The sequence below is a fragment of the Entelurus aequoreus genome, linkage group LG11 (genome assembly GCF_033978785.1).
Source record: "Entelurus aequoreus isolate RoL-2023_Sb linkage group LG11, RoL_Eaeq_v1.1, whole genome shotgun sequence".
Classification (NCBI taxonomy): domain Eukaryota; kingdom Metazoa; phylum Chordata; class Actinopteri; order Syngnathiformes; family Syngnathidae; genus Entelurus; species Entelurus aequoreus.
This window is the reverse complement of record NC_084741.1, coordinates 42658532-42673315: the sequence shown is the minus strand read 5'-3', so window position 1 is coordinate 42673315 and position 14784 is coordinate 42658532. Positions and strand designations below refer to the sequence as shown.

Here is a 14784-nt window from a genome sequence, read left to right as displayed (position 1 = left end):
GCACCATTTTTTTTCCTGCAATTTCAAATGCACTTGTTTTAATAAATAAATACAGCGTTTTAAAAGCATACACAATCTGTGTAAAAAATATTAGTCTGTGGTTAAAAGGACTTGAAAGGACTCGAAACTCAAAATGCAGGACTTGGGACTTGACTTGAGACTTTCTAGTCTTGACTTTGGACTTGACTCGGGACTTGCCTGTCTTGACTCGGGACTTGACTCGAGACTTGAGGGCAAAGACTTGAGACTTACTTGTGACTTGCAAAGCAATGACTTGGTCCCACCTCTGCCATCTGGCAGTGATCTAGGTCTATGAGCACTAACTGATAAAGCCCACTCGGATGAGAGGCGAAACATCTTCCAAGACAAACCAAACAGTCCAGTTGCGATCGATTCAACGCCCTGAGATGACAACAACCTGAGAACCATATTAAATAGAGAGGTATGCACCTGTCTTTATAATGTTCCACAGTAGACTGTGCATGTCAGAGAACAAAACAAGCCCAGGGAATCGACTGCAGACACCAATTGGTACATAAAAAATGTGGAAAAAGTGAAGTGGCTGCGCTTTATGTAAATTGTGAATTCATTTTCAATGTTTCGTTACGGCTTTTTAATTCTGTTGAGATATTGAAATTTTTTTTCTTTTCTTTTAGTAAGGTTAATGCAATATCAATGGTTGTAAAATCATTTTGAGTGCAACTGTACAGTATATATTAAAGAGGCTGTTTGCAACTTGCTCAAAGTTAAATTGTTCAAACTCAAAAATATAGCTTATGTTAGCATTGGTTGTTTAAAAGAACATATTTAAAGGCCTACTGAAACCTACTACTACCGACCACGCAGTCTGATAGTTTATATATCAATGATGAAATCTTAACATTGCAACACATGCCAATATGGTTAACTTATAAAGTGCAATTTTAAATTTCCCGCTAAACTTGCTGTTGAAAACGCCTTTGGATGATGACGTATGTGCGTGACGTAGCCAGTGAAACAGAAGTATCCGTTCCCCAATTGAAGCCAATACAAAATAGCTCTGTTTTCATCTCATTATTCCACAGTATTCTGGACATCTGTGTTGGTGAATCTGTTGCAATTTGTTCATTGCATTATGGAGAAAGAAGCTGAGCAAGCAAAGAAGAAAGTTGTCGGTGCGAAGCGGAGTATTTTGCGAGGGAAGTCAGCAACACAACACAGCCGGTGTTTCATTGTTTACATTCCCGAAAGATGCAGTCAAGATCGAAGAACTCGGACAACAGAGACTCTTACCAGGAGGACTTTGACTTCGATACACAGACGCCTGTAGAGAACTGGGACAACACAGACTCTTACCAGGATTACTTTGATTTGGATACACAGACGCAGACGCGGTACCGTGAGTACGCAGCTGCGCTTCCAAACATTTGATCGCTTGCCCGTACGTGCGTGTCACGTACGTAACTTTGGGTAAATATATAAGCTTTATGAACCTTGGGTTAGGTGAACGGTCCTTTGGGCTGAGTGAGTGTGTGTGTTGTGCAGTTGTTTGAATTGTATTGGCGGTTATATTGACGGGAGCTAGGAGCAAGGAGCTAGCATAACAAACACCTAGGTGTTTGTTATGCAGGATTAAATTGTGGCATATTAAATATAAGCCTGGTTGTGTTGTGGCTAATAGAGTATATATATGTCTTGTGTTTATTTACTGTTGTAGTCATTCCCAGCTGAATATCAGGTCCCACCCGCCTCTCACAGCATCTTCCCTATCTGAATCGCTTCCACTCCCCACTAGTCCTTTACTTGCACTTTCCTCATCCACAAATCTTTCATCCTCGCTCAAATTAATGGGGAAATCGTCGCTTTCTCGGTCCGAATCGCTCTCACTTCTGGCCGCCATCACTGTAAACAATAGGGAACTTTGCGGAAATGTTCAACTGACTACGGCCTTTTTTTTGTCAGATACCAAAAGTTGCGATCTTTATCGTCGTTGTTCTCTACTAAATCCTTTCAGCAAAAATATGGCAATATCGCGAAATGATCAAGTATGACACATAGAATAGATCTGCTATCCCTGTTTAAATAAAAAAAATTCATTTCGGTAGGCCTTTAAGTATTTTTTCCACAATTACTAATGATAGTAAATTAAGATTGTCCCCCTGAGGAAAAAGTCAGGCTTGTCACTCACAGCTAGGGCTGGGCGATCATGTGATTGTGTTGACTTTGGCCCTTTGGCTTTGTACGTTAAGACCATGGTCACCAACCTGGGCTTTCGTATTGATAGTGATTTTAAATTGGACCGTCAGATTGGCACAGTGGTGAAAGACAGCTTTTTTCATTTACGTCAGCTGGCTAAGGTTAAAAACCTTTTTTCTAGGCAACAGTTTGAGACAGTAATCCATGCCTTTATTACATCTCGGCTGGATTACTGTAACTCTTTGTATTTTGGAATCAGTCAATCCTCCTTCTCTCGTCTGCAGCTGGTTCAAAATGCAGCTGCCCGACTTTTAACAAGCACAAGAAAAAGAGAGCACATTACTCCTGTTTTAGCCTCACTTCACTGGCTACCTGTGTCTTTTAGAGTCCGTTTTTAAATCCTTACATGGTCTTGCCCCACCTTACCTCTCTGAGCTGCTCCACCTCTATGCCCCCACCCGGTCCCTCAGGTCAGCTGATCAGCTGCTCCTGGAGGGACCCAAATCAAAGCGCAAGCTTAGAGAGGACAGGGGGTCCTGTTGCGGGACCCAAAGTCTGGAACGATCTCCCTCTCCATGTGAGACAGGCCCCTTCTTTGGCTACTTTTAAGACCCTTCTTAAAACCCGTTTTTACTCACTGGCTTTTAACCCAGCATGAGACATTGAACTGTTTAAACTGTTTTTAACTTTTTAACTGCTTTTTATCTAACAAATTGCTCTCAAGATAATTTGTATTTGCTTTTTGTATGTGTACGTGTGTATGTATGTATGTATATATACTGTATATATATATACAGTACATATATATATATATATATATATATATATATATATATATATATATATATATATATATATATATATATATATATATATATATATATATATATATATATATATACTGTGTGTGTGTTTGTGTGAAAGTGTTGGTATCCGAGTCTGTGCGTGACCATCCCAGTCCATCGTTGCGAAAGTGAGGCTTGTCACAGCGGAATCATTGTTCAATCAGTGTTGTGCCTCTTCACCATACACAGCTGGAAGTGCAGCCCAGAAGAAGAAAATAAAGAAATATGACTAACAAGAGCATAACACAGCATTGAGACAGAGCAGCAACTTTAGTGACATACTTTAGTTTCACTGCAACACACCAGTAAACCTGCCCTGAATGAGGACCTGCAGGCAGTCACAGAATGTCTAGTGACTGAACTACTGTATTGGTCCCTACTTGGTGATTAAACACACCCACTAATTTAAACAGATAAAGGTATTTTTATTTATAAATATTTTTAAATCAGACTTTTTGCTTACTGTCTGCTAAGATTCAACTCTTCTGATATAACATATTAAAACAACTCTGCAGAGAGACACTTTGTGTTTAAATACGTTTTGAGTTCGTGGATAAAACACATTTTGTTCCTGAAATAATCATTAAACTTGTTTTATGTGTTGGTTCACGTTATTTTAGAGTACCGCAAATTCAAACTGCACTTTTATTAAATATAACCTACAGTAAACGGGTTATAAAAAACTCAACAATGTGGGTCACCACTTGTTGTTTGCCAAAGCACTGGCGAGAAGCACTGATGTACACAAGTAATCCGATAATACAAACAATAATTTACCATTTGAAAGTGTTGTTTAGTAAATGTTCACTTGAAATAAAAGTCTTAGAGTATTCGCTACACTTTGTCTACTGCAGGATGTTTGTGATGACAAGAAATAAAAAACTTTGAGAGAAAAAAAAAAAAAATCTTTACTCCCACAAAACATACCAAAAAATAAGCAAAATCGTGGCCCTATAACCAGTTATGGACCGTAGCAAGCGTTACCTGTACTGTTGCACCTATAGTAAGCACAATTATATAGACGAACAAAATGACAGTTGGTCAGCTGTTACCATATATTACATCAATAAAACATGTTGGAAATGTCTGTTACAAGATACTGCAGTGATAAACAGTAGCGATGCAACGGTACTCAGTGTAATCCTGCACGGGACAATCCGCCCTTAAAAGTAATTAAAACAATTACACAATTACACTACACACACACACACACACACACCCACACACACACACACACACACACACACACACACACACACACACACACACACACACACACACACACACACACACACACACACACACACACACACACACACACACACACACACACACACACACACACGTCTACATACACAAAAGCAGTCACAGAGAACTAACTTAGAATTTGCGGTCATGTTTTCATAGAATATACATCTAATGATAGCTAATGTTAGTAGCTAAACTCTGCTTAATCACTATCATTAGCTGACAACAAACACAACTTCTTTCTTCATTCTGAGTTTCATTAATGCATCCTAAAACGATCCAGCGTTTTTGTTTTTATATATACACTACCGTTCAAAAGTTTGGGGTCACCCAAACAGTTTTGTGTAATAGCCTTCATTTCTAAGAACAAGAATAGACTGTCGAGTTTCAGATGAAAGTTCTCTTTTTCTGGCCATTTTGAGCGTTTAATTGACCCCACAAATGTGATGCTCCAGAAACTCAATCTGCTCAAAGGAAGGTCAGTTTTGTAGCTTCTGTAACGAGCTAAACTGTTTTCAGATGTGTGAACATGATTGCACAAGGGTTTTCTAATCATCAATTAGCCTTCTGAGCCAATGAGCAAACACATTGTACCATTAGAACACTGGAGTGATAGTTGCTGGAAATGGGCCTCTATACACCTATGTAGATATTGCACCAAAAACCAGACATTTGCAGCTAGAATAGTCATTTACCACATTAGCAATGTATAGAGTGTATTTCTTTAAAGTTAAGACTAGTTTAAAGTTATCTTCATTGAAAAGTACAGTGGTTTTCCTTCAAAAATAAGGACATTTCAATGTGACCCCAAACTTTTGAACGGTAGTGTATATATGTATACATTTTTTCAATGAACGCATTAAGGGGAACTGCACTTTTTTGGGTGGGAATTTTGCCCGTCATTCACAATCCTTGTGCTAGACAAGAACACATGTCTTTCTCTTTTCTGTGCATTTTAAATCATGAAAAACTGCTAGCATGTGGCGGCAAACAAAGAAGATAATGAAGACCCATCAATTCCGCCTATAAAGCCCTCAGATCTTGTCTTGACCATTCTAAATCTAAGACTAGATCTGACCCCTCTAAGTCTATGAGCATGAAGTGATGAAGCCTACTTGGATGAGAGGCGGAACGTCTTCTAAGACAAACTGAACCGTCCGGTTGCGATGGATTGAATGCCCTGAGAGTACAATGACCTGGATGAATGAGAACATCCATAGACAGTGAAACTACTTTTGTGGCGTATTGACTCAGCACCTTGCTCCTCACTCACGATACAATGCGATATGGCATCAGTCTGTACAACCAATTGATCTGTAAAGTATTAGCCGACTAGATAGCTACCGTGACCATGTATATAGCCATGACATCAAATCCTATGCACTCCATGTATCAGAATCACGTTTGTCTGGTCCAGTTGTCCAAAGCCATCTTTTACAGTTAAATTTAGGTCGGTGAAAAAAAAGTTTTTACCAGTGCAGGGTTTGTTAGCGCAAATTATTCTGCAGTCTCTTGGAACAGTATCCTCCTCACCAGACACACAGAGCCTTTTGAACCAATGTGTGTTTATGGCTTGCAAGCTCCACATTTACACCACCAAGTCATGCAGATGTAGTTCATAGATTTTGTGTATCCTCGTCCACTCTGACCTTTCACCCTCTCTTCTTGCCCGCTCAGCTTCTACCCATCCTCTGTGTGTTCAAGCTCTAAAAGTTAAGTCATTTGTCCCAAACTGTAGTCAGAATCTTCATCTCTCTTTAGGTCTGCCATGATTATTGGGAGCAAACACAGAACAAGCTCTTTTGTTGAGAGAAGTATAGTGTCCGTTACTATGCGCTCTGTGAAATCAATTCACCCAAGGAAGAAGTTCCGGTAATGCTTAAAATGAGCAAAGTACTGTAAATATTACACGTTAGGAATTACATATGTGCCAATCAAAACGGCTTTCATAGAGGGCGTTCTACTCTTTCACAAATCCTATCATTGAGGAGGATAGTGGAAGAAATGAGGAACGGAAAGAAAGATCTTACATTACTGTTCGTTGACTTCAAGAAAACCTTTGATTCTGTTAACAGAGAGGCCATGTTTATCATTCTACTCCGCTATGGTATTCCATATGAGATTGTTCTGGCCATTAAGGCTCTTTACACCAATACCAGTACAAGAGTTATCACCCCTGACGGAGAAACTGGGTCGTTTGAAATCAGCGCTGGCGTCTTACAGGGAAACCCTCTAGCCCCTTTTCCTTTCATCATCATCCTCGATTAGGTCCTCGGCGTCTCTCTTGATGCTAACAACAACATGGGGCTGCTACTAAAGCCCAGACACCCGGCAAAATACATCACAGATTTTGATTTTGCAGATGACATTGCAATACCATCCAACTCGTCGGCAGATGCAGAGACCCTTCTCCATGCTCTAGAGCAGTGTTTTTCAACCTTTTTTTTTAGCCGAGGCACGTTTTTTTCATTGGAAAAAATCCAGAGGCACACTAGTAGACAATGTTAAGAAATGAGACTCAGTAGCCAATATTGGAAATTTAAAGTCGTTCTCATCAAATCCCTGATGCGATTGTTCGATATTACTTCCTACAATAATCATAACAGCGTTTGGGATGGCGCGGCTCGGATGGTGGACCGGCTGTGCCAGCAACTTGAGGGTTCCAGGTTCGATGCCAGCTTCCGCCATTCTAATCACGGCCACCTATCTCCTAGTGGCACCTACACTGGTGCTTTGGACTCTTTTTAAAAAGAGATTCTTAATCTCGACGGGACTGCGTAAATAAACAAAAAATTAATAATAATAAAATTAAAAAATAACCATCAATGCATCGCTAATTCTCTTATCTCAAATTAGGCCCACAGAGCACTTATCTAGCTTCTGCCACCTACTGACACGGAGTAGTATTACATGGTTACTCTGTAGATCATGAGACAACACGGACACTCAAAAAAGGGCACATTATTTGTAGAACACAATTAGTGGTTTGCAAAAAATATTTTTTAGGAACAATTAGGTGACATAGCGAAATTTCCCACGGCACATCAGTCAATATCTTACGGCACACTAGTGTTCCGCGGCACAGTGGTTGAAAAACACGGCTCTAGAGCCATGTTTTTCAACCTTTTTTGAGCCACGGCACATTTTTTGCGTTGAAAAAATCCGGAGGCACACCACCAGCAGAAATCATTAAAAAATGAAACTCAGTTGACAGTAAAAAGTCGTTGTCTCAATTGTTAGATATGACTTTAAACCATAACCATAACCAACCATGCATCAATATAGCTCTTGTCTCGAAGTAGGTGTACTGTCACGACTTGTCACATCACGCCGTGACTTCCTGTGTGTAGTGTTTTAGTTCTTGTCATGCGCTCCTATTCTGGTGGATTTTTCCCTTTATTTTTGGTATTTTCCTGTAGCAGTTTTATGTCTTCCTTTGAGCGATATTACCCTCATCTACTTTGTTTTAGCAATCAAGAATTTTTCGGTTGTTTTAATCCTTCTTTGTGGGTTCATTGTTGATTGTCATGTCATGTTCGGTTGTACATTGTGGACGCCGTCTTTGCTGTCGTCCAGCATTGTGTTTTTGTTTACTTTGTCGCCAGTTCAGTTTTAGTTTCGTTCTGCATAGCCTTCCCTAAGCTTCAATGCGTTTTTTTAGGGGCACTCACTTTTATTTATTTTTGGTTTAAGCATTAGACACAATTTTACCTTCACACTGTCTCCCGCTGTTTCCGACATCTACAAAGCAATTAGCTACCGACTGCCACCTACTGATATGGAAGAGTATTACACTGTTACTCTGCCGAGCTCCAGACAACACCGACACTCAACAACAACACATCATTTGCAGACTATAATTACTGGTTTGCAAAAAATATTTTTAACCCAAATAGGTGAAATTAGACAATATCCCACGACACACCAGACTGTATCTCACGGCACACTAGTGTGTCACGGCACAGTGGTTGAAAAACACTGCTCTAGAGGATGCTGCTAACTGCGTTGGTCTCCACTGCAACTCCTTGAAGACAGAATTTGTCTCAACCGAAACTGCTGTACAACTGTCCTCCAAATATGGAGCCCAATGTTGACGATTTTAAGTACCTCGGTTCCTGGATCATTGGCAGCACGGTGGAAGAGGGGTTAGTGCGTCTGCCTCACAACACGAAGGTCCTGAGTAGTCTAGGGTTCAATCCCAGGCTCGGGATCTTTCTGTGTGGAGTTTGCATGTTCTCCCCGTGACTGCGTGGGTTCCCTCCGGGTACTCCGGCTTCCTCCCACCTCCAAAGACATGCACCTGGGGATAGGTTGATTGGCAAAAACTAAATTGTCTCTAGTGTGTGAATGTGAGTGTGTAAGTTGTCTCTCTATCTGTGTTGGCCCTGCGATGAGGTGGCGACTTGTCCAGGGTGTACCCCGCCTACCGCCCGATTGTAGCTGAGATAGGCTCCAGCACCCCCCGTGACCCCAAACGGGACAAGCGGTGGAAAATGGATGGATGGATGGTTCCTGGATCATGGATTCCGGTAATTACTTCCGTACCAGGAAAGCCCAAGCCTGGAAAGCATGTAATAAAATGGACAGCATATGGCACTCCAACCTGCCCAATTCACTTAAGCTAGACCTCTTCAAGTCTACCATCGAACCCATCCTCATGTACGGCTCCGAGACCTGGACCCTTAATGCGTGACTTCACAAACACCCTGACAGTTGCTATACCAACCGGCTTCGAAGGGTTCAAGGCTTGTCGTGGCAGTCCCATCCCACCTCGGACCAAATATCAAATATACGGCAACCTACCTCGAGCAAGCACCTGTCTGAGCCAACGCCACGCACAGTTTGCTGGTCACTTCTTCCGTGCCAAGACGGAGCTGATATCACAGCTCCTCCTTTGGAAACAATCTACCAGGGGTTGCCTCACCTACCCCGAAGTAGTCGCACGGGACACCGGGATCCTTGTTTGAGAGCTGGGCTCTGCCATGGGTGACCCCGACTGCTGGCGGAGGGTTGGGCAAGGTCTCTCGGCTATGACCGCACATTGATGATGACATACGTACTTACAGCATGTATATACAACATTGGGGTTTTAGGATGTTTTTAGAGTGCTTTATAGGCAGAATAGATTGTATCCCCATTACCGGCATGGTTAACCAACTCTTATTAGCAATTATTTTACTATTTAGAACACACAAAAAAGGGAAACACGTGTGATCTCGTCTCACATAAGGATTTTGAATGATGGGCAAAATTCTCCAAAATGTACATAAATTTTAAAAAAATAGTATTAAGCCCAACCTTGACATGTTTAATGATATTGTCACACCGCGGTGAGGGAAGTCTTGTCTTGGTTTTTTCTGTCTTGTGATTTTCATGTTTTATTTTGAAAAGCAACTCCTCTTGTTTCAGATCACGGGTCCTTCCTCTTGTGTCACCAGTCTGACGTCATCCCTGACCCTTGATTGTTTCCACCTGTTTCCCATTACCCTCATGTTCCATATAAGCCCATGCCTCCCTTTGTTCTGTGCCGGATTGTCTCGAGCTTTCGTGCCTGTCTAGCATCCATGTTCATGTTCATGTCCATGCCTTGCCTCGTCCCACGTCTACTTCCTTGCATCCAGTATTTCTCATGCTGTAATTTTGAGTTAACTTTTTCTCCTCCCTCAGAGCGACTTTTGTTATCGAGCCTTTTTTCAACCGCAGTGGTGAGTTATGATTTTTTGCTAATGATCTTCCTTCTTTAAAGTTTTTGAGTGATTTTTTGTTTACATTTATTAGAATAAGATTAGAGTAGTAATTTTTATAGTTATTATTTTCTTCCTCCTGTTGGAACGTTTTTTGTTAAAGTTTTTGATAGTAGATCCGGTGCTAATTATAATTCATCTTTATTTTTGTATTTCCTCCTTTTTGAGTGATTTTTGGTTTTTCCCTTTTTGGAATCTTTTTTCGCTGTCTATTTTTGTGACTTATAGTATTTTGAATATACTCTGCTCGGGAGGTTAAAAGAGTTTTCAAAACAAAAGCCTTATTAGAATCCCATCTCTGCATCTGAGTCCCTTCCTTCGTCCAAGCCTGACAGATATATTTTCTGTGAACCTTTAGTGCTTTGCAAATTATTGCAAAAAATGCAAATTGCGCCACAAACTCCTGACAACCAGCATCCTCTATAGTGGACATTTGATTTTAGTATACTGTATATTGTATTTGTATTTGTATTTGTATTTTGTCAGCGTTACAAATTTTGGGGTAAAAAATCGGCCGTTACACAAAACACAAATGTTTACCGCAAAGGACTCTGGTTCTCAGGAGGATATTGTGAGAGCAAACATAAACTAAAAATACATATATCGCAAGAGGCTCTATTCTCCCGTATTTCTATTTTCCCATCCAGCCTGCGGACACACCCACTCAGTGTAAATGAACAATGAGGCGGACTTTGCCATGGCAACTTTTTTGGGGGGCATTTGACTAACACTTGTAAATGTCATGGTAGTATAATGTTTGATATTAACTGTCAAAAAAATCAATAGAATCTATGGATAGCTGCTCCATTATATGTATTTAATGTATTTTTTATTAATGAGTCACATAGTTCGTTGCTGGCCTCACTGCCCAGATGAATTGGTTGTATGCATTCCATTAAGCCGGGTGTCGGCAACCCGCGGCTCTCGAGCCGCACGCGGCTCTTTAGCACCGCTCTAGTGGCTCCTTGGAGCTTTTTCTAAAGTGGAAAAAGATGAGGGAAAAATATATTTGTTGTTTTAATAATGTTTCTGTAGGAGGACAAACATGACACAAACCTTCTTAATTGTTAGAAAGCCCACTGTTTTGTCCACCAAACGTTTTATGCTGTGCGTGAATGCAAAAAGGTGAGCTTTGTTGATGTTATTGACTTTGTGCTAATAATCGATGCTAACATGCTATTTAGGCTAGCTGTAAGTACATATTGCATCATTATACCTCGTTTGTAGGTATATTTGAGTTCATTTCATTTCTTTTAATTATGTCCTCTGTGTATTTAATTTATATGTGCATATCTCATGACACATTATCTGTATGTAATATTGGATTCATTTCTGATAGTTGTTTGTGTGCCATGTTGTTGTAGACCACAGCAAACGTTACCCAGCTTGCAAAGATTGTAATAAATCCATTATAATTTATTGCCAATTCCTTTACTTTGGGCACACTCATCTTTACCTTTGGCTGTTTTAAGCCAGTCATTTCCAGGAGTTATCTCACCCTCTGAGACACTTACTTAATGTGTTGCCTTCATTATAACACTCACATAAGGCTTTTAAGTTTTTGCGGCTCCAGACAGATTTGTTTTTTGTATTTTTGCTCTAATATGGCTCTTTCAACGTGTTTGGTTGACAACCCCTGCCTTAAGCACATGGGAGAATAGGGCCCAAGGTGATCATCTTGCACATAAAGCAAATGATATGACTTCAAAAGGAGTCAAGTAGAAAAATATATTTATTTGAGTTGTAAATCTGTAAATGCAGTCAAGTATATTTACAACAAAGCAAAGATAATATTACCTCAAAATGACCAAATCTTTCTTGAGGCGCTACAGTAATGTCAGCCCCCCTTTCATAAAAAGTCTAATTTATTCATAAGCTGCTCATTCACACGTTTTGTAGCGCAAATGTGTAATCCATTTGGTTCAGTTCTGTTCAAGGAAGTCCTGGTCTACCTGCAGAAGAGCATCTCAACCAGGAGCTCCAGCAGGTGCGCTTGGCCAATCACAGGCCGGAACAGCAGTTCTGTGATGAGGCTGGGCGTGATGCTCTGCAGCATGGAAGCCGTGAGGAGGATTCGGGCAAAACGCTCCTGGTGCTCAGGGTGAAGGAGCTGGACCACTTCGCTCAAGGCGCGCTGGGCCTCCTGTTGCAGCCCCTCCACGAACAAAGACGCCTTCAAGTCTGGGATGTCTGTTGGGCGCAAGACATGATGATGAGTGTGGTAGACAGAGCGTAAAGCACGGGTATCACACTCAAGGGGCCAGATCTGGCCTGAACCTATAGTACTGCCTGATATGCAATGCTCAAAAAAACTTAATACAAGTACAGTAAAAGGAACTAATTTCAACAATAAATTATAGGTGTCAAACTCTTGGCCAGATCATTTAATGTGGCCCGCTATGTCATTTAATGTGGCCTGCAAAAGTCTATAAATAATAAAGCACTTTCTGCCTAGATATGTTTATTCTTTAAATTTTTACAGAAAAATGTACAAAAAACCCCACAATAACACTACAGTAAAAGGAATTGTTATCAACCATTAAATCACAGGTGCCAAACTCAAGGCCCTAGGGCCATTTCTCGTCCGCCACATCATTTAATGTGGCCACTACCACGTCGTTTTATGGGGCCTGCCATTTCATTTAATGGGGCTCGCCACATTGTTTAATGCGGCCTGCCAAATCCTTTGATGGGGTCTGCCACGTCATCTAATGGGGCCCACCACATCATTTAATGAGGCCTGCCATATCATCTAATGGGGCCCACCACATAATTTAATGGGGCCTGCCATGTCATTTTTTGGGGCCAGCCACATCATGTAATGGGGCCCACCACATCATTTAATGGGGCCCGCCACATTGTGTAATGGGGCCTGCCAAATCATTTGATGGGGCCCACAATTCCACATCATTTAATGAGGCCTGCCATATCATCTAATGGGGCCCACCACATAATTTAATGGGGCCTGCGATATCATTTATTGGGGCCCGCCACATTGTCTAATGGGGCCTGCCAAATCATTGCAACCTGCACTTTCTGCCTTGTTCTTTCAATTTTGACATACAAATGTGCTGCATCCAATTGCATAAGTTCTGCACTTTAATATTTGATCATGCAATAAATCAAAATTCGTGTCTTACAATTTCAAATAAATAATTTTGTTAGTAAAATACTGTATAATAATCAAAAGGATCTACTTATGAAAATTGAAAATAACAAGGCTTTTATATGTTTATGTTCTAATTGTTTTACTGTTTCAACCGGCCCTCTGAAGACAGCCATAATTGCTATGTGGCCCCTCAAACAAAATGGTATAAAGAATGTGTTACGTTGTGGCCACACATACCTGGATTAAATATGGTGGTCCCTTTGAGATATGCATATTCCTTAGGACTCAAATCCAAGCTCCAAAACTTTTTGAGGCAGGATTTCAGTTTGCTGACGCCGGCCATGGTGGGCTGCTCCCGCTCCAGCTCAGGATCCCCCTCACGCTGCAGAAGAATCTTTTTCAGCATGCTGTCAGACGGAACGTCCATCACCTCGAAGTCCACGTGCTCCTGTGCCAGGCCCAAGATGAAAAGAGGTGCCCAGCAGCTTTTGAGGAGCAAAAACTGGTCGTTGGGTGGAAGCTGGCTAAAAGCGGGCAAGTTCTTCATGAAATGGACGGTTTTGACCAGAACCGCTGAAGCTTCTTTGCAAATCTGCGACGGAATTTTCAAACACACTGTTCGCCGCAGCTCGCAGTTGCATCTGTGAGGTATTGAATGATAGCTGAAGTTGTTTGAACTGCTGTTATCCAGTTGGCTGAGAATGTTGAAGAGGATAGGATTTAATAGTCTATTGCTGCCGACAGCACACTGACATTGGTTATCCATGACGTTTACGTTCTTCTACTAAACCAGCGAGTGTACGAGTGCTCTCACATCCTCTCCGCTCTCTATTTATAAGGCAAATCCGCCCAGCTCGTTGGACCTTGACTTGTCAATACACTCTGTGAAACACAGGTATGTGCTTAGCCAGGTGACTGAAGGAATAACCCTGGGAAACTGATAAGCTTTTCTCAATGAAAAGGAGCTCGTGGAGTAACGTCTGGATAACGAGAGGGCTGGGCCTTATCTTTGGGCCGGTGCCATTAACCCAGACAGTACCAAGCTACCAAGGACTGTAAAGGTCTGTGTCCCCCTGTTCACTGCCAGGTCACAATTGCAGAGTTGGAGAGGCCAGAGCAGAGTGCCGGGGCATTGACCTAAAAGTGAGGCACTCCATGGGATGTCATCGTCATTCTTTCTGGCACAGTTGGAAGGAACCTACTTTTCAATCCTAACCTGCATTTTTAATATTCTTTCCGTTTAAACATACATTTTTTCAATGGTACCACAGGAAGATGGTTCTTCAAGTCTCTTGCGTTGATTCCAAAAACATTGAGTTCAATGTTCATCCATCTGGCAGCACGGTGATACAGGCGTTAGTAGGTGTGCCTCACAATACGAAGGTCCCGAGTTTGATCCTGGGCTCGGGATCTTTCTGTATGGAGTTTGCATGTTCTCCCCGTGACTGCGTGGGTTCCCTCCGGGTACTCCGGCTTCCTCCCACCTCCAAAGACATGCACCTGGGATAGGTTGACTGGCAACACTAAATGGTCCCTAGTGTGTGAATGTGAGTGTGAATGTTGTCTGATGAGTTAGCGACTTGTCCAAGGTGTACAACGCCTTCCGCCCGAATGCAGCTGAGCTAGGCTCCAGCACCCCCCACGACACCATAAAGAAGAAGCG

General features: G+C 41.5%; 1 protein-coding gene across 1 annotated transcript; it reads right to left on the bottom strand.

The window, feature by feature from the left end:
• Positions 1 to 11732: 11732 nt before the first annotated feature.
• nr0b2a (nuclear receptor subfamily 0, group B, member 2a) lies at positions 11733 to 14011 on the bottom strand. The gene is made up of 2 exons (XM_062064265.1): positions 13359 to 14011; positions 11733 to 12202 (listed from the first exon to the last, which is right to left on the bottom strand). The coding sequence occupies exons 1-2, from the start codon at positions 13885 to 13887 to the stop codon at positions 11961 to 11963; spliced, it is 771 nt and encodes a 256-aa protein (XP_061920249.1). The 5' UTR covers positions 13888 to 14011; the 3' UTR covers positions 11733 to 11960.
• Positions 14012 to 14784: the final 773 nt, after the last annotated feature.